This window comes from Oncorhynchus mykiss, chromosome 16 (assembly GCF_013265735.2).
Source record: "Oncorhynchus mykiss isolate Arlee chromosome 16, USDA_OmykA_1.1, whole genome shotgun sequence".
NCBI lineage: Eukaryota > Metazoa > Chordata > Actinopteri > Salmoniformes > Salmonidae > Oncorhynchus > Oncorhynchus mykiss.
In genome coordinates, this window is record NC_048580.1 from 19,761,739 (window position 1) to 19,786,978 (window position 25,240).

At 46.4% G+C, this 25,240-nt stretch overlaps 1 protein-coding gene across 9 annotated transcripts in view; it reads right to left on the reverse strand.

Annotated features, from left to right (window-relative positions):
• The window catches only part of raraa (retinoic acid receptor, alpha a), a 216,930-nt gene that overhangs the window by 9,283 nt on the left and 182,407 nt on the right, over nucleotides 1–25,240 (reverse strand). For 7 of the 9 annotated variants that reach the window (XM_036946442.1, XM_036946444.1, XM_036946441.1 and 4 more), the window contains 3 exons: nucleotides 9,303–9,451; nucleotides 3,351–3,492; nucleotides 829–945 (listed from right to left, as the gene is read on the reverse strand). In XM_036946442.1, the coding sequence (XP_036802337.1) occupies nucleotides 829–945; nucleotides 3,351–3,492; nucleotides 9,303–9,451 (408 nt within the window). The remainder of the gene's footprint in view (nucleotides 1–828; nucleotides 946–3,350; nucleotides 3,493–9,302; nucleotides 9,452–25,240) is intronic. The other 2 variants (XM_036946446.1, XM_021565098.2) reach the window with 1 other exon arrangement.

Sequence of the window (25,240 nt, forward strand, 5' to 3'; positions counted from 1 at the left end):
TCAGTCACGGAGAATTGCTGTGTGCAATAACTGGAGGGCGATCCATAGCAGGGCTAGCGAGGGGGAGAAGAAATACAGCCCACAGCATTATTTTGTGTGTGTGTGTGTGTGTGTGTGTGTGTGTGTGTGTGTGTAAATCGTGGAATGTGTCTACACGAATGCTTTGTTTGAATATGAATGTGTTTGAGCTATGAAGGATTCTTTCTAGCATTCTTAAAATGGTACGACCGTGTGGAATTGGGTTTCCCACTGATATGAAACACATTCTAGCAGTCTATTCATTGTAGCGTATAGTATTGTATTGGGTATGCTAGAAGCAATACACATACTCCCATCAATCAATCACTTGTACTCATAGTGGATTTCACAATATAAAAGGCTACGTTTGACAATGTGTCTGCGTGCGTGTGTATGAATGTGTGGGTGCGTGCGTGCACGTGTGTGTGTGTGTGTGTGTGTGTGTGTGTGTGTGCATGAGAAAGCGAGAGAGGGCCAGCTAGCTGACAGACAGGGATAATTTGAAGGAGGAAAATTAAACCCATGACAGGTCGTCCATCACACAGATTAAATTCAATGGAAAGATAAAAATGTCAATGTTGCCCTGCTTCTCCTGCCTGCCTCTCTCTCGCTGCTCTGTTTTGGCCAGGCAATGATGAAACTTATTCTCCCTCTATCCTCTCCTACCCTCCTCCTCCTCCTCCTCCTCCGTTCATACATGCTGGAGATGCTAGGGCCCTGCACGGGAGATGAAAACAGGTGATGAGGGATGGATGGAGGGAAAGAGGGGACGGAGGAATGGAGTTGGGGAAGGAGGGGGTGACTGCTTACCCGGGGGAGCTGCCCTGTCCGCCCCTGGCGCCCCAGTCTGTCCTCTCCCGGTCTCCAAGGGTGGGGGCGGCGGCTGGGGGCCCAACGCCATCCCGCCTTTGGAGCTGGAGCGAGGAGCTGAGGCGACAAGGAGGGGCACAGTTTTACCCCCTCGACAGGGCACACACTAACTAACACAGGGCTCCCCCGTAGTACAGTACAGCCACACACACACCCTACCACAGTAATTACAGCGGGGAACGTTTACGTGTGTACAGTGAAATGGACTGTCCTATAATCTGAATGTTAATAACCAAATTCAAAACACAACTTAAAAAAACAAACAACTTGAATAGGCATATTCTCTGTCGTACACAGACTGTATTGAAAACCACACAACTTCATGACATGGATCAAGTCTACATTCTACACGCCTAGTCACCAGCAGAGGTTTAACGGCACGCCGAAGGAAACAAACATAGTCAACATTGATATTGTAAAAGAGCATTTCCCCAAAAAACTCCAGGCCAGCCCCTGCCTTTCCTCGACATCACTGACTCCTCTCTCAGGCTTTCCCTGGTAACCCCCCCATCTCTCCCCTCATTCTCTTTCACTCGCTCTCCCCCTCTCTGCCTCGGCATGGCCACCTGGCACCGGTCCTGACGGTGTTGGAGCTGTCGAGCAGACGCAAGGTCACCGAGACGTCCCCTAGCAGAGTGGCCGGCCCTCCCAGCCTTCTCGGTAGCTCCCCGCAGGTCCCCAGATGGCCAGCCCCCCCCCCCCCCCCCCCCCCCCCGATGGAGCCCCGCAACACAACCAAAGTCATCAGCCAGGACACAGGGACACACAGAGAAAGACATCTCGACACTACACCCTCACATAACCCAATCAGTACACACACACACAGAATAAATAGAGGGAGTATGGGAGAGTAAAGGCGTCCGTCAGCATGCTTCCCAGACGAAACAGTTCGGAAGAGTTTGTGCATGCATATATTATGACGACATTTTTGTTAGTTTTGGACTCCGGTGAGGTTTTTAAAATCGTCTGTTCGGGAACCCAACATTGTTTCTCGAGGAAAGCCGAAGTCCGGAGCCAAAGTCTAATGCCGTTAGTCGGTGATTGGTCAACAGTAGGGATTCTTCAATAAAGTCTAATGCCGTTAGTCGGTGATTGGTCAACAGTAGGGATTCTTCTTGTTGTCATTCAATCTTTCAATGAGAGACGAAATACTGCACCAAACATCTTAGTTAGCTGTGAAATTGCGTGACTAAGATCTCCTCTGCAAAAACGTTCAAATTGATGACAGATTTCTTGAGTTATCTCAGATTAATTCTGACTATTGTGAGGAAGTGTATACTGGCTACGGTGTCTCAAAATGGACAATATGTACAGTATTGTCGCTTTTTTCTTGTTTTTCAAGCGAAGGCTGAAGGGAGCATGCGAGCACACTCTTTCGGTTCACCTAGCGGAGTCCAGGATGCTGACGCCTTAAGAGTGAACCTATATGGCTACTTTTTGAACTTGAGATAGAAGTTGGCCCTTAACCATTAGGGAGATGAACAGAAGAAAGATCTCACCCTGTATCAGTTGTTAGGTTCCACTTCTACCTATCCTGTCTATTTACCTTCAGCCATGCAGTACCGACTTCAAGCCACAAGATGGCAGTGCCATTTCAAACTATCTCCTGTCTGTCCCTGTGGTGGGTGTTGCAGAGCCGGCCTGCCGTAATCCTCATAATCATGATTAATGGGCCCATTCAGAGGTAAGGAGCGCTGAGGATAACTTACTTTACAGTAGGCCTCAGACGGCCAGCCGCGTGGGAAACTCGCAGAGCGCTTACAGTACCATGAAGAGGGTAAATACCATAGTAGAGAGACGACAGAGAGAGGGAGGAGTGTGCCCGCCTGTTTGTGTGTGTGTGTCAGTATATTTACAATGCCTACAGTGTGGACCTGTGTGTGTGTGTGTGTGTTTGTGTCTCACCTCCACCAATTAGCTCATCTGGTCTGACAGTGTGTGTATGTGTATGTGTGAGGGGAGGGAGTGTGTTGACACAGCCCCAGGGATGCACTGATCAGAGGCGACGCCTGCTCATTCACTCTCCGCAGGTGCTAACATATTCATCACAGAGGTCCACTAAGACTCACTATGCTACCACTATTACTGTGCAAAGCCAAAATGTGTATTGGGGCAGTGTACACTACCCCCCCCCCCCCCCCCCCACACACACACAGTTCTGAGGCCCTATGATAGAGAATGATGATTGTGATCAGAGTTTTTGTTGTGTAGTATAGGCTCGACTGGACAGTGCCGCGTACTTCAGTGACGCATGATATATCATCAATCAGAGCTCAATCAAACACCCAGACATTTCATCCCAGATGGCAGTCGAACGGAAAGGATTTAATTGCCCTGATTGTCAGTGCATAGTTTGGATAATGACATGGCCTCTGTGGATGACGTCCTGACCCGGGAGGTGTAGCGTATAGTGTACTGAGGTTAGGGTTGGCAGGGTGGTGTAGTTTAGCAGTGCTACTCACACTCCTTGGACATGCCCACTTCCAGGCATTTCTGCAGCCGGCAGTACTGGCAGCGGTTCCTGGTGACCTTGTTGATGATGCAGTTCTTCTCCCGGTGACACGTGTACACCATGTTCTTCTGGATGCTCCTCCGAAAGAAGCCCTGGAGGACGGAGGTATGAAGACAGAGAGCGAGGAGAGGGAGAAAAAAAGAGAGCGATGAGAAGAGAGAGATATTGTCAGTGAGCGTGAGGAGATTCAAGAACCTATAGATAGTCCCAGAGTGTTCCATAGGGTCCACAGTGCGTTACCCAAACACTACGCTCTTGAAAGTCGTAGCAATGAATAATCTGCAGGAGAAATATTAACTCCTGTTGCCATCTCATGAGATCCCCCACGTACCTTGGTAATAGCCCATTAGGACATTGAGAGATGCTTTTAGGACTTTAAGTAAGTCAAAACGGTTCGGGGATATGAAACGCAGAGGCCAATGGGCCTCTAGCTATTTTCCATGACCTACTTTATATATTTAAAATGGCCCAGCAAAAAGAAATTCTGGGTCGGGGCCAACTGAAAATCATTACAGAGAGAGAACATGGGTTTAAAATGCTTACACTCAGAAAAAAAAAAAAACCACTCCCGCAGATCATTTTGTTTCAGCAGATATCTGAAACAAAACGAAAGGACAGGAGGAGGGTGTCAGATACACAAAAGTCGCCAACCCATGCGTCTCAAAGCTCCAAAAACCTAAAAACGGTACATCTACCATTCGAGGCATCTACCCCCTTTGTGTATTCTGGCAAGGCAGAGACTGTAGAGGATGCCATCAGTATCAAGCACAATGTGGAAGTTATAACTTATATTTATTTTCATTAGTCACTCAATGGGTTAATCACCGGCAACATTGACGGGCGGAGGAGCGACGGTGGGTCATAGGTCATATTGAATCACAGAGGAAAGGGGGTGGGTCAATGTGTATCACGGAGGAAAGGGGGTGGGTCAATGTGTATCACGGAGGAAAGGGGGTGGGTCAATGTGTATCATGGAAGAAAGGGGGTGGGTCATGTTTGGGTGGGGCCGGCTGGCAGGGGAGCGCCACAATTCCAGGAGATTAGGTCTCTGGCCGACAGATGGACTAAAACCCACAATTTGTCCTTCCCGGATCATGGGCTATCCTTCGCTCTCCTCGTCCTACCCCTCCTGAGAGGAGAGACAGGCAGGCTGATAGGTGGGGAGGGATCGTATTTGAAGGTGAGCGAGATGAGAAGAACAGTATTATTACAGTATACTGTAGACTATATATGTGCGTTTGATCAATCGATTAAAGTGCTATTGCGTCAACGTGGCACAACTGTAAGGGACAGCAGCATCCACAAGAGGCCATCTCAGTCTACGGACTTGAACCCCATTGAAAACCTGTGGTTTGAACTGAAGAGGGCGGTCCCATAAGTGCAGACGAAGGATATCATTGTTCTGGAAAGGTCTAAGATCCCTTCCAATGTGTTCTGTAATCTCATAAAACATTTTAGAAAAAGGCTCAGTGCCGTTATCCTCGTGAGGTATTGAAAGGTATGGAAAACAGGGGTGCCAATAATTTTGACCCACATCTTTTTGAGAGAAAATATGTTTTACTTGGTAAACAAAATCTCTTTCTATGAGCAATTGTATTAGTATAAAATATTATTAGAATTTTTGGGGGAGCATACAATATAGCTCAGTATTTATATTATTTTGCTCACGTTTATCAAGGGTGCCAATAATATTGGACCTGACTCATGTGCAATGTGTGTGTGGTAACGGTTGATTGCGTGGGAAAGGTCTGAAACTGCACAGGGAAAAAAGCATGAATCCTCTTATACTTGTAGTTCACAAACTGTGCCTAGAGTAAAGCCAGCCTCCCTAGACTCCCACTGAGTGTGCAGGTGTCCTCATGCGACCATCTGAAAATGCCCAGAGACTCTGCCTCTCCTGCTCGGCGACTACGTCTGTGACAGGCACATTACTAAAGAAGTGACTAACAAGGACAGCTAAAAACACCACAACAACATCAGAGAGACGAGCAATGTTGGGGGGGGGGGGGGGGGGGGGGGGGGGGGTTTAATCTCTTTCGCATCAAAGAAAATAAAAAGAGAGGGTTCATGCTGTGCACCGATGCCTCGGAGGCAAAAACATAAATATGAAGAGAGCATGCAAATGTTATGTTAAAGTGTTTATATCTGGGAGAAAGAGAGGGAACATGAGAGAGTTCTCCACTTCAACAACAAACAAATGAGCCATCTCTAAGTAGCTTGTTCCGACCATATCCCTCAACGCCCCCCCCCAGGGTTGGGCTTTGTAGCTGGGCTAGTTAAGGAGATGCTAAAATGCTAACCCTCAACTTACCCCAGTCTCCGATGACTGGCTGTATATACATGAATATGCCTGTAGGGTTGAATTATTGAGAATGCCAAGCTTCATCACCTCCTATGGTGAACAGGACATAGGGGAGGCGAATGCTGAATTTGTGAAAGTTCTGCTGGGGGGCGGTGACTAGCAGCTGGCGCCGGGGTAGCTACCACCCGGCAGGGATGTACACACGCACGCACACGCTTGCACGCACAGCACCCAGTGAGTTTTAGCCAGTTTGTTTCTTATATAGCCAACATGAAGTCATGGTCCTGTTTTCATATTGACTCAGACTGCACGCACGCACTCACTCACTCTACATCTCTCCATCAATAGCTAGTATTCATCATTAGCATATTTAAAATCAGGGACTATTAGAAAACAAGGAGTAGTGTGAAGTTAAGAGACAATAAAAACTATTGAGGACTTGCAACAGGCAACTCCGGCAAGTGGTGCATTTCTGCCCCCATAAAAGGGCAGGATAAGGATAAGTCTCTATTAGAGGACAGGTTAAGTTCCATTGAAGGCGGCGAAATCTTGCTGTGTTAAAACAGGACTCTTTCGGCTCCAGAAGCTCCACTCATCTCTTTGTTGTCCCCTTTCGGTCATCTCTACTCTCCTCCTCTCCGGTCCTTATGTCCCTGTCTTTCTAATCTCTCCTCCTCTTCTTTCCTTCTCGCCCTCTTCCTAATCCCTCTTTTCTCATCTCCACTGTGGATGCCGTGACCCGCCTTCCTTCGAGTGTCAACTGGGCTCCTGCAGCACCTCTTTCCCTCACTCCGTCCCCCGCCCCAGGCCAGGTGTTCGCTTCCCTGGGCCCAGCCATGTGAGGCAGGCCTAATGGTCACCTGTCACCACCACAGCCAGTCATCCAGCCTCCCTCTCTGCCTACCATCGCCCTGCCCTCAACCCCTCTAACACCATCCCCTTAAACCCCCATCCCTCGACCTCCATGCACTACAGATGAACAGCAAGTCCCCCAGCGCACCACTGCTTACACAAGCTTACACAACCCGGTCTTATGAAACACTGTACTGCAGATAAGGCGGCCAGATACCACTTCAGAAGGCAGACGGTTGCCTTATTACAGGACAGAGTGCAAGTCAGTGTACCTGCTGCTTTCATAACACGTCTCACATAACCACACGAAAAGGCTTGCGAGGCCTGATCAATGGAGAGCTCGGGAGTGAAGAACACGTATGATATTTGAGGACGTGCTGGAGATGGCTTACGACACATGCATGGGGAGTGGGGATGACAAGTGTACGGGTTGACTCTTGCTGAATGAGGGTGCAGCTCCTCTGCACCCGGCCGGAGCACCCGCTTTCGATAATGACTTCATTTGGAGTTCGAACGACACAGCAGATCCACACTCTCCAACTCAAGCCACTAACAGAATATATTTTTCCATATAGTTTATGGAGAACTGTATAGCACAATATTATTGAAGCATAGCCCACATCTGGCAGTCCCATCATATATAGATAGAGTATAGGGCGGCAGGTAGCCTAGTGGTTAAGACTGTCGGGCCAGTAACCGAAAGGTCGCTGGTTTGAAACCCCACTTCGACTAGGTGAAAAATCTGTCGCTGTGCCCTTAAGCAAGGCAGTTGGCCCCCACAACAACTGCTCCCCGGGCGCTGATGACATAGATGCCGATTAAGGCAGCCCCTGTCACCTCTCTGATTCAGAGGGGTTGGGTTAACTTCTCTAGGGTAGGGGGCAGCATTGGGAATTTTGGATGAAAAGCGTGCCCAAATTAAACTCTCCGCTACTCCGCCATAAAAGCTAGAATATGCATATAATTAGTAGATTTGGATAGAAAACACTGAAGTTTCTAAACCTGTTTGAATGATGTCTGCGAGTATAACAGAACTCATATGGCAGGTAAAAACCTGAGAAAAAAATCCAACCAGGAAGTGGGAAATCTGAGGTTTGTAGTTTTTCAACTCTTGGCCTATCGAATACACAGTGTCTATGGGGTCATAATGCACTTCCTAAGGCTTCCACTAGATGTCAACAGTCTTTAGGACCTTGTTTGATGCGTCTACTGTGAAGTGGGGGCGAATGAGAGGGGAATGAGTCAGAGGTCTGCCAGAGAGCCACGAGCTCAGTCTTGAGCGTTCACGTGATAGTTAGCTCTGTTCCATTGCAATTCTGAAGACAAAGGAATTCTCCGGTTGGAACATTGTTGAAGATTTATGTTAAAAACATCCTAAAGATTGATTCTATACATTGTTTGACATGTTTCTACAGACTGTAACGGAACTTTTTGACTTTGTCTGCTCCTAGTGATCGTGCGTCATGAGTTGGGATTGTGTACTGAACGTGCAATCAAAAAGGAGGTATTTGGACATAAATGATGGACTTTATCGAACAAAACAAACATTTATTGTGGAACTGGGATTCCTGGGAGTGCATTCTGATGAAGATCAAAGGTAAGTGAATATTTATGATGCTATTTCTGACTTCTGTTGACTACACAACATGGCGGATATCTGTTTGGGTTGTTTTGGTCTCTGAGCGCCGTACTCAGATTATTGCATGGTATGCTTTTTCCGTAAAGTTTTTTTTAAATCTGACACCGTGGTTGCATTAAGGAGTGGATATAAAATTCCATGCATAACAATTGTATCTTTTTAGCAATGTTTATTATGAGTATTCCTGTAAATTGATGTGGCTCTCTGCAAAATCACCCAATGTTTTGGAACTACTGAACATAACTCGCCAATGTAAACTCAGATTTTTGGATATAAATATGAACTTTACCGAACAAAAACATACATGTATTGTGTAACATGACGTCCTATGAGTGTCATCTGATGAAGATCATCAAAGGTTAGTGATTCATTTGATCTATATATTTCTGCTTTTTGTGACTCCTCTCTTTGGCTGGAAAAAATTGCTGTGTTTTTCTGTGACTTGGCTCTGACCTAACAATCGTTTGGTTTGCTTTCGTCGTAAAGCCTTTTTGAAAATTGGACACTGTGGCTGGATTTACAACAAGTGTATCTTTAAAATGGTGTGAAATACATGTGTGTTTGAGGAATTTTAATTATGAGATTTCTGTTGTTTTGAATTTGGCGCCCTGCAGTTCCACGTACCCTAGAGAAGACACATTTCGGGTTGAGCAACTGATTAGGTATATTCCCTAGATATAGGAGGTTAGAATAAGCAATGACATAAGCGATGGTCCAGTCCACTATTTTTAGGCCACCCCCCAATTGGAACATTGGATAACGTTCATTGGAAATACTAGACATAGCATGCGTTCAAATGTTCAGGGGTGCCTTAGGGTGATGGCCCCTGGGACTGGTTACTCCCATTCCAAACCAGGACAAGCAGGATATGTGTTAGAAATATCCACATGGGCACCCCTATATGCATTCAGAACATTGGGCCAGCCCACCATTTACAGAACATCCCCCAGAATCAATGTACAATTTGAACCTTGGATCAAATAGAAAGAAATATAGCATAGAATAGAATGAGATATAGAATGGAATATAGCATAGAATAGAATGAAATATAGAATAGACTATAGTATAGAATATCGTGTATGGATATAAGGTTAGGTGGTGTGTCTCACCTTGCAGCCTTCACAGGCGCTGACTCCATAGTGGTATCCTGAGGACTTGTCTTGGCACACAAAGCAGGGCTTGTAGACCCGCGGGGGAGGAGGGGGCGACGGCGGGCTCGGCACTATCTCCTCTGAGCTGGTACTCTGGGTCTCTATAGCTGTGGGAGAGATAAGGGGGGGAGATGCTTAGTACATACTACTTAACACACACACACACACACACACACGACACACACTTCCTAACAACACATTCAGCGACAGAAACGACAAGGACAATATATTTTATAGGCCACTATCGTATCCCGGACAAGAAAGACTTGGTATTGTCGAGAGAGTCTCTCTCTGAGCCCTTGGCAAGAAACAGGTCTACACGGTGAATCAAAGCAAGGCTTGAGCCGAAGAGAAAAGCAGGCCATCCTTGTTTACCGGTAACCTTGGGGGGTTCCACATATCAATCGAGACAATGTAAGCAGCGGAGATCACATAAGGATGTCCTGAATGGCTGTATAGAGGAACTGGCTCACCCATCAGGGAAGGAACTCGACAGATAACAGTATTCTCTCTAGGCTGTGTGTGAATGAATGGTGCTTCTAGCGAGGAATAATGTTCTGCTGGACTAGCGTCCATTACACGCCGTTGTATAAGATATACGAGTCCTGGTGTATATGGTCACCAAGGGTGTGTAGGTCTAATGAAATCGAGCGGTATCGTCATGTTTTCACAGAGAGAAAGGGTGACAAAAGCTAAGGTCAAGTTGGACATTGAGAACCAGACACCCCAAGGCTGTCCACAGTCATCCTTTCTCTTCCTCTAATTCTCTCCCCCCCTCTCTCAGAGTCACAAAACAAACAGGCCTTAAGACGCTAAAGACGGGCGAATTAACAAAGATAATTAGTCGGGAGCCCTTGATATGAGACCTAAGATGATTATTCTTGAGCTAGACAGGCTATAAAGGGATCAGGTGAGCAGCTGCACTCAGCTGTTCATCCAAGGCCAAGGCATACGGGCTGTCGAATGAAGTTCTTTTATGTTTTATTCAACTAGTATACGGCAGGCCTCTGGGAGGGTGGGAGGGGTAGAGAAATGCTGTTGTTGGGTTGAAGTAACAGGCACGGTGGACTATGCCCTTAATATCCTCTGTGTGTTTCACAAAACCTCTGTAATCACACACACACACACACACACACCAGTCATACATTGTAGCTAGCACACACACACACACACACACACACACACACACACCAGTGTAGCACACACAGACAGATTGAGAAATTGTGACGTCTCGTTCTCGGAGCTGCCCAGAGGCCCGGGCGGCACTCGTGTGTAAATAAACAAACTATATTTAACACAAGCCTCACGGGTTCACCAGGCTTGCAGTACAGCTGGGAACAGACTCCACGTGACGCAGCAGACAGCCGTTCTGGATGGAAACACCACGGTCTCGCTCACTGACGCAAACACACATGTCCATCATCCACATAATCTCCCCCTCTTCACTCACAGCTCGCGCTCTCTTTGTAATGTGTCTGTTCATGTTTCTGCAGTTTGCATGGTCCCGAAAAACTCTTGGGAAGAGTACATTCAGACAACCCAAATACACCAGGCCGATGCACACCAATATGCTCACGCTCACCGCTGGAAAAACATAAAATGAATGTTACAACCAACCCCAAATGATCCTGAGATCTCCCTTTTCACGAGGCAAACATACAGTATATCCACGAGGTGCAGATATCCTGATAGCCGTAACGCAGTTAACTGTAAAGACAACACCAATGAAGCTCATATTGAAGGGACCAGCTGCAACACTAATCAGACCCAGGATATAAAAGACAATCTCACTCCTGTCTCTCACTCAAAACAGGAAGAATTATTATTATAATATTTTTTTTAAACCTTTAACTAGGCACGTGAGTTAAGAACAGATTCTTACAATGATGGCCTACACCGGCCAGACCCGGACGATGCTGGGCCAATTGGCGCCGCCCTATGGTGTCTGTAGTGACACCCCTAGCACTGAGATGCAGTGCCTTAGATTGCTGCGCCACTCGGGAGCACGAATGACAGAGTGGGTGGATGTCTTTAAAAGTGGTCCACTGTTTTCAACAGACCAGCAGCATATTGTAACATGTGCGAATACCGTTCCTCTATTACTTTGGCTTCTTAGTGCTTTAGCATTAGGGGACAAATTGAAGCTTATTTAGCCCATGTGGCTAGCAGGCTCCTGTACAACCTAGGGTGGTCTCATTAGTCAACCCTGTTGTACCCATACCTCCCTCATCATACCAGCTGTGTCCCACAGTTATTATGAGATCCGTTCTGTGGGTTTCTGCTAAATGCCACAAGCTCCCTTGTGTGGCCCTACTCCCTAGAGCAGGGCTCACCAACTCTGTTCCCGGAGAGATACTGTTCTGTAGGTTTTAGCTACAACCCTAATCTAGCACACCTGATTCTAATAATGATCTGTTTGGTAAGAAGAATCAGGTTAGTTACTGGAGTTGGTGTTAAACTGGAGTTGGGGTTAAAACCTACAGGAGGGTAGCTCTCCAGGAACAGGGTTGGAGTTAAAACCTACAGGAGGGTAGCTCTCCAGGAACAGGGTTGGAGTTAAAACCTACAGGAAGGTAGCTCTCTGGGAACAGGGTTGGAGTTAAAACCTGCAGGAAGGTAGCTCTCTGGGAACAGGGTTGGAGTTAAAACCTGCAGGAGGGTAGCTCTCCAGGAACAGGGTTGGAGTTAAAACCTGCAGGAGGGTAGCTCTCCAGGAACAGGGTTGGAGTTAAAACCTACAGGAGGGTAGCTCACCCGGAACAGGGTTGGAGTTAAAACCTACAGGAGGGTAGCTCACCCGGAACAGGGTTGGAGTTAAAACCTACAGGAGGGTAGCTCTCCAGGAACAGAGACAGAACGCCATGCCGGGTTCTTACCCAGTCCAAGACAAAACCACACACACAGAACACACACACACACTCAACGGGCACTAACCGCACCACCGGCATATGGAGAATGACCTTTAAAAACCTCCTCCTCTTAGGAAAACTTTCTTTATTTATTTTTATCTCTTGCCTATGTGTAAACACAAACTAGCCTCGGGTCAGCACTTCAAAGCCTGTGCCTTTAAAATCATTTTATAGAGGAAATGAAAAGGTGATCTCGTAACTGCTCTCTAGGGGACTCCACTTCTGTACATATATGTGCCCCCATTGCACTCGTTATTTTAAAAAGGCATCTTCATTGTCATTCATCAGCCATGGAAAATTCCATGGAAAATGACACGGGTTCAAAGCCTAAGGAATACCGGCGTAATGAAATATAGGCTAACTATCTCACTCCTGTCTCTCACAATGCACCTAATACAGAAGCACCTGTATGGCCAAAAGCCAGTCAGCATGAAGTTCAAAAGTTCAATATAAAGTATAGCTAAATATAAGCCCTCCGATAGTAACAAGGCCTGCGCAAGACTGGAGGCACAGTGACTGTTTACGGCAGTCTTACTCACTGCAGCTCACATGGCTCTCCACCTTGGCCCTGAAAGAGAGGGAGCGAGACGGAGAGAGAGAACGACTGGTAGAGGGGCAGAGCAGGAAAAACGCAATGTTATGTATACCTACCGCTCTGATACAGCATGAAGCACTAGACGTGTGTAAGCTCACCCAAAGGAAAAACAGTATTAACCTTATGTATGTATTTAATGTACCCAGAGGACAAGCTTAGAGGAAAAAGTACAAATACACTCAACACTGCACTAATTAAATAGGGTCCGCTATTCGCTTCAACTGACGACAGACGGACAGGGGGGACACGAGAAGAAGTTAAAGAGAGATGCACTCAGAGCACCCTCTTATTCATTTGGGGAGAGATGAAGGTTTGAGGACAGAGGGAGGGTTGAAGGGTTGAGGACATAGGGAGAGATGAAGGGTTGAGGACAGAGGGAGGGATGAAGGGTTGAGGACAGAGGGAGGGATGAAGGGTTGAGGACAGAGGGAGGGGTGAAGGTTTGAGGACAGAGGGAGGGGTGAAGGGTTGAGGACAGAGGGAGGGGTGAAGGGTTGAGGACAGAGGGAGGGGTGAAGGGTTGAGGACAGAGGGAGGGGTGAAGGGTTGAGGACAGAGGGAAGGGTGAAGGGTTGAGGACAGAGGGAGGGATGAAGGGTTGAGGACAGAGGGAGGGATGAAGGGTTGAGGACAGAGGGAGGGGTGAAGGGTTGAGGACAGAGGGAGGCGCTCATCGCCTTTTTTTGCTGTCATCAGCGTTCAGTCTTCGCTGATCCCATTGGCCCTGGCTGGCAGTCATTACTCTCATGTCAAACAAATGAAACCCAAGTAGAGCACCTCTTTACGTAACGCACCACATTTTCTCGCATTAGCAAATACCCATTCACCCTTTCCCTTCCTATTACACCCTACATTATTACCAGGTCCACAAACCTATTCACCCCTACTAAAACTGCCTTCATCAGACGTATGCAACTACGCATACAAACAAACACGTACAGTACATATGCGCACAAGGGCAACAGCCCTTCAGTGATCCACCGAGCCCCACTGCCACACACACCTACACAGGCACACACACTAACTGTCCTAATGAGAGCACACATGAAGGGAAAAAAAATGGACAAAATCTGGGACACAGGACAAGAGTCTGCGAGGGGACTGGTTACTGTAATTAAACACAATGGCCCAGTTCTGGAGCGCAGAGCAGAGCTGGGGCATTGAACAGAACAATGGCGGCCCTGTGGGATGAAGGGGCTGACTCAGAAGACAGAGCCCACAGGGTTGCTGCTACGGCTGCTGGGACACACCAGCTCTACCACAGCAGATATAGAGCACCTCTGGGCAGTGCTAAAGCCACAGGCCTGCCTGTTGTTCCCTAGCACTGATAAGGCTAGCTCGCCTCTGTAGACACCATGACAGAGAGGCTAGCTTAGCGATACTGTATAAAGGCCAGCTAGGCTGTCCCTAGTCCTGTAAATACAGAGAGGCTAGCTTAGCGATACTGTATAAAGGCCAGCTAGGCTGTCCCTAGTCCTGTAAATACAGTACTTCATTGGACTGGCAGGGGGTTGATGAACCCTCTAAATATGATAGAGCTGTACTCAGGGGGTAAAGACCATGTTAATACACCATCTCTAGAGACCTCGTCTAGATAGAGCTGGATATAGCCGAGACGTTCTATCTGAATCATCTCGACCTCAGTGAACCTCCTAGTCTCTGTGATCAGTATGACCGTGATTAGTGCGGAGCGACTAGCCCGAATTTCAGTTTATTTTCGTTTCTTTAAATAACAGCTGCCTGTTCTCATTGGTTCTTGCACGGGCAAGCCGGTAGGGCCGGCAGACAGACACGGAGAGGGAAAGAGGGACAGAAATTCACACAGGACGCGACGCAAACGAGAGGGATAGAAAGCAGATGCTTAGGTATCTCTACCCGACAATGCATCTAATTGATAGTTGTTATTCAGCAGTATTAAAAGTATGCCTTATGGATTTTGAAGAACTACAGAAGTAGTGATTGTCAGACTGTAGGCAGCAAGCCAGCTAGACCAGCGGTTTCCCAAACTCGGCCGTGGGGACCCCCCTGGGGGCACGTTTTGGTTCTGGCCTCAGCACTACACAGCTGATTCAAATAATCAAAGCTTGATGATTAGTTGGTTATTTGAATCAGCTGTGTAGTGCTGGGGGGGGGGGGGGGGCAGGACAGGGTTGGGGAAACCCTGAGCTAGACTACTAGCCTAAATGGGATAACTCTTTGGGACGCACAGTAATAGATGGCTGGCTGGCTGCTACTGCATGAACAGAGATGAGATGATGACTTGGAATGAAATGAAAGTTAAAAAAAAAATACACACACACACCTGAAATACTTCATTAATGTGAAAATGTTGGTTTATCAATAAGCGATAATGGACTCTCTACCATCTTTGGGGTTTTATTAATGAAATAATAAAGTCATCAAACTAAAAAAACATCCAATATAGACAACCAAAATATTTTGTTTAAGTAAAGTATGTTAATAAATGAGCCTAAGTGCTAATGGGCAGTTAACCCAATTGTTTTATTCTGTGTTATTCTGTATTACAGCATTCAACCCACATAATGCATTTATTGTAAAAAAATAATAATAATACAATTGAGAAGCTATTTAAAAAAAAAAAAAAACGAACCTACCTCAAAAAAGCATTAATCACATCATCTCTCTCTCTGGTTTCTCAGAATGCCCTTTGATGTTCACATTCCCAGACAAACGTACAAAAACAGTGTGTGTTGCATTTGTCGACAGCCAAAACATGTTAATGGGTTAACTTAATGTGCTTACACGGCAGCAGCACCCAAAGCACCGGCCATTTCATTAGCGCGAGTGTTGAGTGTTCACAATGCCGCTCCTTCGATTCACAAGTACACTTCAACCGTTGTGCTCACATTAGACATATTTTTAGTACTCAGTTACACTGTAGATTAGGCCGAACAACAGGACAAAGAATTTATTCAAGGGGCAGATCACATCTAATAAATCACACAAAAAAAATAGGCTATATCAAAAGTTCTGACAATGCATTAAAACTAGCCTAATAACCTGTCAGTTTAAATCCTCTGTTATTGGCTAGAGGAGAAGCAGACTGGCACCCAGACTGTATAAAGACAACCATACAGAAAACCCTACTGGCCATCTTGTAAAGTTAAGCCTGAGTGGCTCAAAGCAGGCCTCATTCGTTGGCCTATTCCTGGGCTGTGTACGGTTCAGGTCTGGGTTATAGGCAGGGAGATTTGATTAACGTCATCCCCATGGGTGATTGGGCCCAGCTGTGAAGCATATTAATGAGATTTCAGCATTATTAGGGGGGAATTGTAACTACATTAGCCAACAGGCTGGCGGGGCTAGCAGTCATCGGGTGGGGTGAGGGGGAATTCACGGGGTCTTCCAGTGTACTGTCCTTTACGACCAGTCACAGGCTTCTGTGTTTCCTATTAGATTAGACCCCCGACACACACACACACACCCCCCATTTGTCTCTCTGTTCAGTCTCCAGACACTACTCTAGTCCAGACCACCAGACTACGCCACAGGCTGGCAGACACAGACAGACATATTAGGGATGGTTTGAAGTCCGACCAAAATAATGAACTGACAACGTGGTTGAGGGATGGAAAGTGTCTCGTCTATAAGCCATGGGGCATAAAGTTTTTCGTTAAAGTATCATAGGTCTCAAGAGACCAGACATGCTTCACGTTTAGAGACCGTTGATGTGCAGTCAAGTACTGTATGAGAATCACAGAGGGGCCTAAGATGGATGACAAAAGATTTGTCAGAAATGTGGGCAAGCAGGGAAGACAAACAAACAAACACAGCAGTATGCATTGTCAGTGTTCTACTAACTGCTGGGGGGGTGCATCCATTTCCTACCTCACAGGGAAATCCTGCCATTCAACAGCATAACTTGACGCCAGTTCCCAAAACAACTAATAGATCAATATCATCTCAACACACACGCACATGGACGGACGAAGGCATGGATGGACAGACGAGCCATGTAAGATACTCGTGGAAGAGGTAGGGTTTCAGGTGTTTTGGGGAATATGGGCAGGAACTCTGCTGTCCTTGCTTCAGGGGGAAGCGGTTTCCTCCATTAGGGTGCCAGGACAGAGAAGAGCTTGGACTGAGCTGAGCGGGAGCTAGGGGTGGGAGGGCCAAGAGACCAGAGGTGGCAGTACGGAATACTGTTGTGGTGAAGGGTTTGAGTAGAGCCTGAAGGTAGGGAGGGGCAGTTCCTTACGCTGGTCCTTGGCAAGTACCATGGTCTTGTAGTGGATGCGAGCTTCGACTGGAAGCCAGTGGAGTGTGCGGAGGAGCGGGGTGACATGGGGGAACTTGGGAAGGTTGAACACCAGGCGGGCTGCAGCATTTTGGATAAGTTGCAGGGGTTTGATGGCACAGAATGGGAAGCGCAGCCAACAGCGAGTTGCAGTAGTCCAGACGGGAGATGACAAGTGCCTGGATTAGGACCTGTGCCACTTCCTGTGTAAGGTAAGGTTGTACTCTAAGGATGTTGTAGAGCATGACCCTGCAGGAGCGAGTCACTGCTTTGATGTTTGCAAAGAACGACAGGGTGTTGTCCAGGGTCACGCCAAAGTTCTTTGTACTCTGGGAAGGGGACACCGTGGAGTTGTCAACCGTGATGGAGAGGTCCTGGAGAGGGAAAGCCTTACCCGGGAGGAAAAGCAGCTCAGTCTTGTCGAGGTTGAACATGAGGTGGTGGGCCGACATCCAAGCTGAGATATCTGCCGGGCACACAGAGATGCGTGACGCAACCTGAGTGTCAGAAGGGGGGAAGAAAATAAGTAGTTGAGTGTCATCCGCATAGCAATCATAGGAGAGATCATGTGAGGATATGACGGAGCTGAGTGACTTGGTGTATAGAGAGAAGAGGAGAGGGCCTAGAACCAAGCCTTGGGGGATACTTGTAGTGAGAGTAAGTGGTGCGGACAAAGATCCTCTCCACGTCACCTGGTAGGAGCAGCCTGCCGCGTGTAAGGAAATTTGCAACACAAAACAAACATGGAAGAGAGTGAACGTGACACAGAGCATGGAGACACGGAGCTCGTACCTAAAAGAGGGGCAACTTCGGTCGCATGGACGTGGTTTGGGTATGAAAAGTCTGACACGGCGCAGAAAACCGTACACTGCAAAATATGACGCAGGCCGGTCCCGACAACAGGCTCAAACACCACTAACCTCTTTCACCACCTATGCAAAAATCATGTGAAACAGTACGGAGAGAGTCTACGGATGAGACCCAGAAAAGTACAGTGCTCAAAACAAACCACCGACACAGACGTTGCAAGAGGCTTTTGCCCGCGGCACACCATATGGCACAGAATCACGAAGATGGAAGGAGACAACAGCTGCCGTTACAACTTACATCTGCAAAGACATGGCCCAAATTTACACGGTCGAGAAACGGGGGTTTCGTGAGTTGGGGCTAACACTCGACCCAAGGTACCAAATGCAAATTGATATGTGACACGTATTAATGCCAAAATAACATGCAAAACCAGGCAAGCCCCACCCCCCCCCCAAAAAAAATAATATATTTTAGGCCTATATTTATTTTGTTTGCAACTATAGTTGAAGTGTTTTCTATTAAACTTTTTAGATTTTATACATTCATATGTTGTTACATGCTTAATTGAACATTTGCACAGGTTATAAATAAAATACTCATATTTGATTAAGTACCTTTTTATTTGTTGAGTATAATTCAAAATGTAATAAGAAATAGGCCTTTACATCTGGTCATTTTATATAAACTATTTATTCATTGAATTTACAGAAAATGTGCAGTATCGTGATAGGTATCGTTATATGAAATGACCTATATCGGGATATGAGATGGGGTCGAGCGGGGAGGTTGAGAAAGAGGTCAAGGCGTAGGGTAGTTCTGTGCGAGTGGGACCAGTGGGATTCAATAGGTTGAGTGAATGACAAGCGGATGTGGTCAACTTTCTTTTCAAAGTGGTTGACAATGTCGTCTGCAGAGATAGGAGGGGGAGGATTAAGGAGAGGATAAGGTTTAAAAGAGTTTCCGAAGGTTCCTAAATTTAGAGTGATACAAAGTGGCTTTAGCAGCAGATACTGAGGAAGAGAAGGTAGAGGGGGGGGGGGGGTAGTTTTCCTCAGCTGCCCACAGCCCTGTTCCGTAATCCCGCAATGAGTCACTCAGCCACGGAGGGGAGGGCCGAGCCGGGTGGGAGGAAAGGGGACAGTGCAAGTCATAGGACATGGATAGGGAGGACAGTAGGGTCGAAGAGGCAGAATCAGGAGACAGGAGGGAGAAGGATATAGAAGATGGGAGAAATGATAGGATAGAAGAGGAGAGAGTAGTGGGAGAGAAAGAGAGCGAAGATTGCGATGGAGCATGACCATCTGGGTAGGGGCTAGGGTCGGAGGAGAGGGAGACCGAAAAGGAAACACAATAGTGATCAGAGACCTAGAGGGGGGTTGCCGTGAGATTAGTAGACCAACAGCCTCTAGTAAACATGAGGTCAAGTGTACTCCCTGCCTTGTGTGCGGGAGGGGACTGGGAAAGGGATGTGGTCAAAAGAGGCAAGGAGAGGAAAGAAAGAGTTGGGAAAAAAATTAAATTAATCGAAGGCAGACATCGGGAGGTTGAAGTTGCCCAGCACAAAGAGCGGTGAGACATTTTCAGGAAATTAGTTTATCAAGGTGTTAAGCTCATTGAAGAACTCTCTAAAGGCACCTGGTGGGCGACAGACGACAACAATGTTAGGATTGAGTGGACAAGTGACGGTGACAGCATGGAATTCAAATGAGGAGATGGACAGGTGAGTGTGGGAGAAAAGAGAAAATCTCCACTTAAGAGAAATTAGCAGCCCTGTGCCACCACCACGACAACAAGATGCTCTCGGACTGAGACCCAGCTATTTCACCTCTCCTTTTCTCTCCTCTCCCCCTTCTCTCTGACCCGGGCTACCTGTGCCCCTGTTGTGGCTGGCATTCTCTCACCTCCCGTCATCCATTCACAGTCTGTGCCAGAAAGCCTTCTCTTCCTTTACTGTCCTTCTCTTTTCAGCCAATCTCTCTCCTCTCTCTCAGCCAGAAAATATCTCAGATATACATTCTCTTCTTTCGCTCTACCAGCAAATATGTATACCCTCCTCTTCATCTTTCTTTCCTCACTATGTACGACTGTGTTTTTGCGTGTTTGAGTGTGGGAGGATTACCAGTGAGTGCCCCCCTGCCTGGTAGCACCGGTAACGCCCCACAAAGCTTCTGCTTGTCTGCGGTGTCCATCTCAGCCACATGTGCTCTGTGATGAGGAGGAGGAGGAGGAGCAAGGCCCGTCAGTCAACATGAGGCTCACGCCGCTCTAACTGGGTTAATGGGAACCCGACATACCAGATTTACACAACCGCCACGGCCCCCTGTCCCAGACCCACCAACCACAGCCCTACCAGCTCCCAGATGACCTGCCTTCTACTCCCAGACCCACCAACCACAGCCCTATAAACTCCCAGACAGATTGGAAGGAGATTATTCGGTTTTAGATCAGATCAAAACTGCAGCCCGTAATCCCGTTTTAATGCGATTGGTTGGGAAAGTGAGAAATTAGGTCCTATCGCTTTTGGTCCGGGCACTATTAGATTGCAATGGGGGCTGGGGAGGAGATATACTGAGTGGACAGCTTTCAGGTTCTCAGTAATGCTTAAACTAAAAAAAACGATTATAGCCTACATTAATTTACTTCACCCTACATGCGGTGATGAATAATGATTTGCATTGGTGCGCAATAACCCGCCAATCTTTACACAAGTGCCACATCGTAAGTCACACACACAGTCAAACCCGCATGCATCACTAGGTGGACGATGGCCCCTTGATGGACAAGGGCCCCAGGAGAAGCAGAAGTGTACGGGGCGAGTAAGAGAGGCCCCATTCTTGCCTGGACCCAGGATTGCTCCTCTCGGGCAGGAAATGGCAGTGTTTGTGTAGGGCCCGAACTGGGGCAAACGCGGCAGGCTGCGTATTAGGAGGATAATTGATGTTGCCTTTACACGTGAGTGAAGTGGGAGGGGGTGTGTGGAGGGAGCTGTTTCTTATCTACCAGGTCTGGTTTGAATCAGCCAAGGGTCTCGGAGACTCTAACCCTGCTTATGTTCCCCTTCATGTTCCCAGCCCCCTTCTCAGGGGCCCAAGATAACTTCCCGTCGTTGGCCGGGTTGTAATAATGCACAGGGTTTCACTATCAGCCAATCACTTGGTGGTGAAAAGACAAACGGAGGAGACTGACCATGTATGGCCGGACCGGGCAAGGAGGAGAGGCTAGGAAATAAGATGGTAAAGGCGAGGTCACTGGAAAGAGAAAGAGAGAGATGCAGTATCTTTGGAATACTAAAATGTACCCTCATCGGATCTGACGGTACGATAGCCTCGTCTACCGCAGCTGAGATACCCTTTAGTTTTAAGAACAACTTTTGAATTGTTCTAGAACCACATTTGGATCATCGAAACTGTCTATACGAAACAGTCTATCCTTCCAAGATGGAGCCCCTTGCCATAAGGCAAAAGTGATAACTAAGTGGCTCGGGGAACAAAACATCGATATTTTGGGTCCATGGCCAGGAAACTCCCCAGACCTTAATCCCATTGAGAACTTGTGGTCAATCATCAAGAGGCGGGTGGACAAACAAAAACCCACAAATTCTGACAAACTCCAAGCATTGATTATGCAAGAATGGGTTGCCATCAGTCAGAATGTGGCTCAGGATGTGGCTCAGAAGTTAATTGACAGCATGCCAGGACGGATTGCGGAGGTCTTGAAAAAGAAGGGTCAACACTGCAAAAATTGACTCTTTGCATCAACTTCATGTAAATTGTCAATAAAAGCCTTTGACACTTATGAAACATTTGTAATTATACTTCAGTTTTCCATAGTAACACCTGACAAAAATATCTAAAGACACTGAAGCAGCAAACGTTGTGAAAATGAATATTTGTGTCATTCTCAAAACTTTTGGCCACGACTGTACACACGCACCCATACACACTCAGTGATTGAAGTTGATAATGACATTATGCCCAGGTAGAGTAGGGTAGGGGTTAATCTGCCTCGTCTTGAATCTTTGAAATTGTTACATGTTGAGTTTATAATTTTTGTTCAGTGTAGTAACTAAATCCAATAGCTGTTTATAGCTGCTGATTGACGCCCGGAGTCATGTGTGCTGGCACCTGCCCGGGGAACCTAGAGACATTTGGCATGAGCTGATGGTGGGGGACAACATGGTGACAACAGCACCCCAGAGGGAGAGGCTGAGAGAGGGGGGCAAAGGGCAGCCAGAAAAGAAGATGCCAGGGCATGGAGGGGTGTGAGAGGAGAGACTCTTGCCGTTCACACATGATGCTGTCCAGTGTTGGTGCAACTTAGACTCAGTTAGAATGAGTCTCTAGAGGGGCTATTAACATCCACTTCGCAGTGGACACCTTTCCCTATATAGTACACTACTTTTTGGTCCTGTGTGACTCAGTTGGTAGAGCATGGCGCTTGCAAAGCCAGGGTTGTGGGTTAGATCCCCATGGGGGACCAGTACGAAAATGTATGCACTCACTACTGTAAGTTGCTCTGGATAAAAGCGTCTGCTTAATTACTTAAATGTAAATCAGAGCCATATGGGCCCTGGTCAAAAGTAGGGCACGAAAAAGGGAATAGGGTGTCATTTGGGACGCAAAGGCTCAAACCATGGAGTGGAGTGACCCACATCCAGCCTACTGAAAGTAGACGGGGGGAATCATGATCTGAACCGTGTTATTATCATCTTTCTATTGTTTTTCTCTCTGCATTGTTGGAAAGGGCCCGTAAGTACTTCAGTTAGTCTACACTAGGGTTGAGCGGTATCCAGATTTTCATTCCTCGTACCGTCCTTTCACGCTGGGATTTACGGTATTACCGGTTTAGTCCACAAGGGGCAAAACCAAAATCTAAAATTCCCATTGGTGTCTATTAAGAGAATGCATAATATCGAATTTCCATGGAGGCTGCTAGCTAAATATGCTAACGAGCACAAATGAAAATAAACTAAAGCGAATACAGTTAATCCAGCTCATACATTTATACATATAGGCCCGAATGGTGAGTTTGGACATTTACAAGTGAATGTGAACGAGACATTGTGCAAATAAACAAAGTTTTGACGCATGCTTGTCTGAACAAAGAACAGTACTGTGTATACAGTGTGTCTGTGTGGAGTCTGGGAGTCACTAGGGCAACGGGCCTGCCTGCTCTGCTCGAGAAGATAGGGATGAGCAGACCGCTCAGAACGAAATAAAAAATGCAGGGAAATCAAGCTGCAATGGCAGCTGTACAGATAACTCATCCACAGGGCTTTGACTTCTCAAACACGGCAGAAAGCTAACACAATATGATTCCCCTTGACATTATTAATTCAGCTACTTACTTAGATAACTAGCAAGTTAAACGAAGGGTCGCTCTAACGCAGAATTCTTCGTTTTTCACGCAGGAATTAAAAAAAAATGGATAAGAAATATATTTTTGTTTTGTAAACGCAGATCAAAATGCTTCTTATTGTAATTTCTGCTCAGCTTCAAAACACATTTTGTGCTTCAGTTGCACTTCTCTACTTGGATGAGAATTCAAGAACGAGAATTCACGAAGGGCATTCAATCAATAGACAGCGCTCTGACTGATGTGTAGCTACTTTTCTCTGGTACCTTTCTCGGTGTAGCCTACCCTACTTTTCTCTGATAAAATGCAAGATTAACTTCAGCTACATTTCCTAATGTTTTGTTTAGTCAAATTCTTTCTATGATAAACATTAGAAATATGCTTACCATATGCTTACCATGCATCATTCATTTCAACAAGACCTTGCTTTGTCATTGTAAGCTCATTTACTTGTGTGGCTGCCAGCCAGAGTGTTGCACTTCTGTTGTTGTCTGATGACAATGAAGATATTTTCTGCCAAATTGTTTGCACAAATGTATTTTCTGTGAAGGAAAACTATAGCCGCACGTCTCTGATCACAATATTGGAGGGGAAAAAAACACTATTGACTTTCAATATAAAATGCGACCCCTGTCAATTCACAGTTGGACTCACCTGCTCCCTTTACGAACAAGCACACGACTGGCTCAACTCAATGTAAAATAATGTGACAGGTGAAATTAATAACGCAATCTGCTTTATCTCCTAATGTCTTGCACAAGTTGACGGCAGGCATTTCCTTAAAACATAAATAGTTTCAACGGTATTGACGGCATTGAAAAACAATCCTGTTGCTACTTCCAAATACCCTGGTATATGCTATATACAGTGCCTTGCGAAAGTATTCGGCCCCCTTGAACTTTGCGACCTTTTGCCACATTTCAGGCTTCAAACATAAAGATATAAAACTGTATTTTTTTTGTGAAGAATCAACAACAAGTGGGACACAATAATGAAGTGGAAGGACATTTATTGGATATTTCAAACTTTTTGAACAAATCAAAAACTGAAAAATTGGGCATGCAAAATTATTCAGCCCCTTTACTTTCAGTGCAGCAAACTCTCTCCAGAAGTTCAGTGAGGATCTCTGAATGATCCAATGTTGACCTAAATGACTAATGATGATAAATACAATCCACCTGTGTGTAATCAAGTCTCCGTATAAATGCACCTGCACTGTGATAGTCTCAGAGGTCCGTTAAAAGCGCAGAGAGCATCATGAAAAACAAGGAACACACCAGGCAGGTCCGAGATACTGTTGTGAAGAAGTTTAAAGCCGGATTTGGATACAAAAAGATTTCCCAAGCTTTAAACATCCCAAGGAGCACTGTGCAAGCGATAATATTGAAATGGAAGGAGTATCAGACCACTGCAAATCTACCAAGACCTGGCCGTCCCTCTAAACTTTCAGCTCATACAAGGAGAAGACTGATCAGAGATGCAGCCAAGAGGCCCATGATCACTCTGGATGAACTGCAGAGATCTACAGCTGAGGTGGGAGACTCTGTCCATAGGACAACAATCAGTCGTATATTGCACAAATCTGGCCTTTATGGAAGAGTGGCAAGAAGAAAGCCATTTCTTAAAGATATCCATAAAAAGTGTTGTTTAAAGTTTGCCACTAGCCACCTGGGAGACACACCAAACATGTGGAAGAAGGTGCTCTGGTCAGATGAAACCAAAATTTAACTTTTTGGCAACAATGCAAAACGTTATGTTTGGCGTAAAAGCAACACAGCTGAACACACCATCCCCACTGTCAAACATGGTGGTGGCAGCATCATGGTTTGGGCCTGCTTTTCTTCAGCAGGGACAGGGAAGATGGTTAAAATTGATGGGAAGATGGATGGAGCCAAATACAGGACCATTCTGGAAGAAAACCTGATGGAGTCTGCAAAAGACCTGAGACTGGGACGGAGATTTGTCTTCC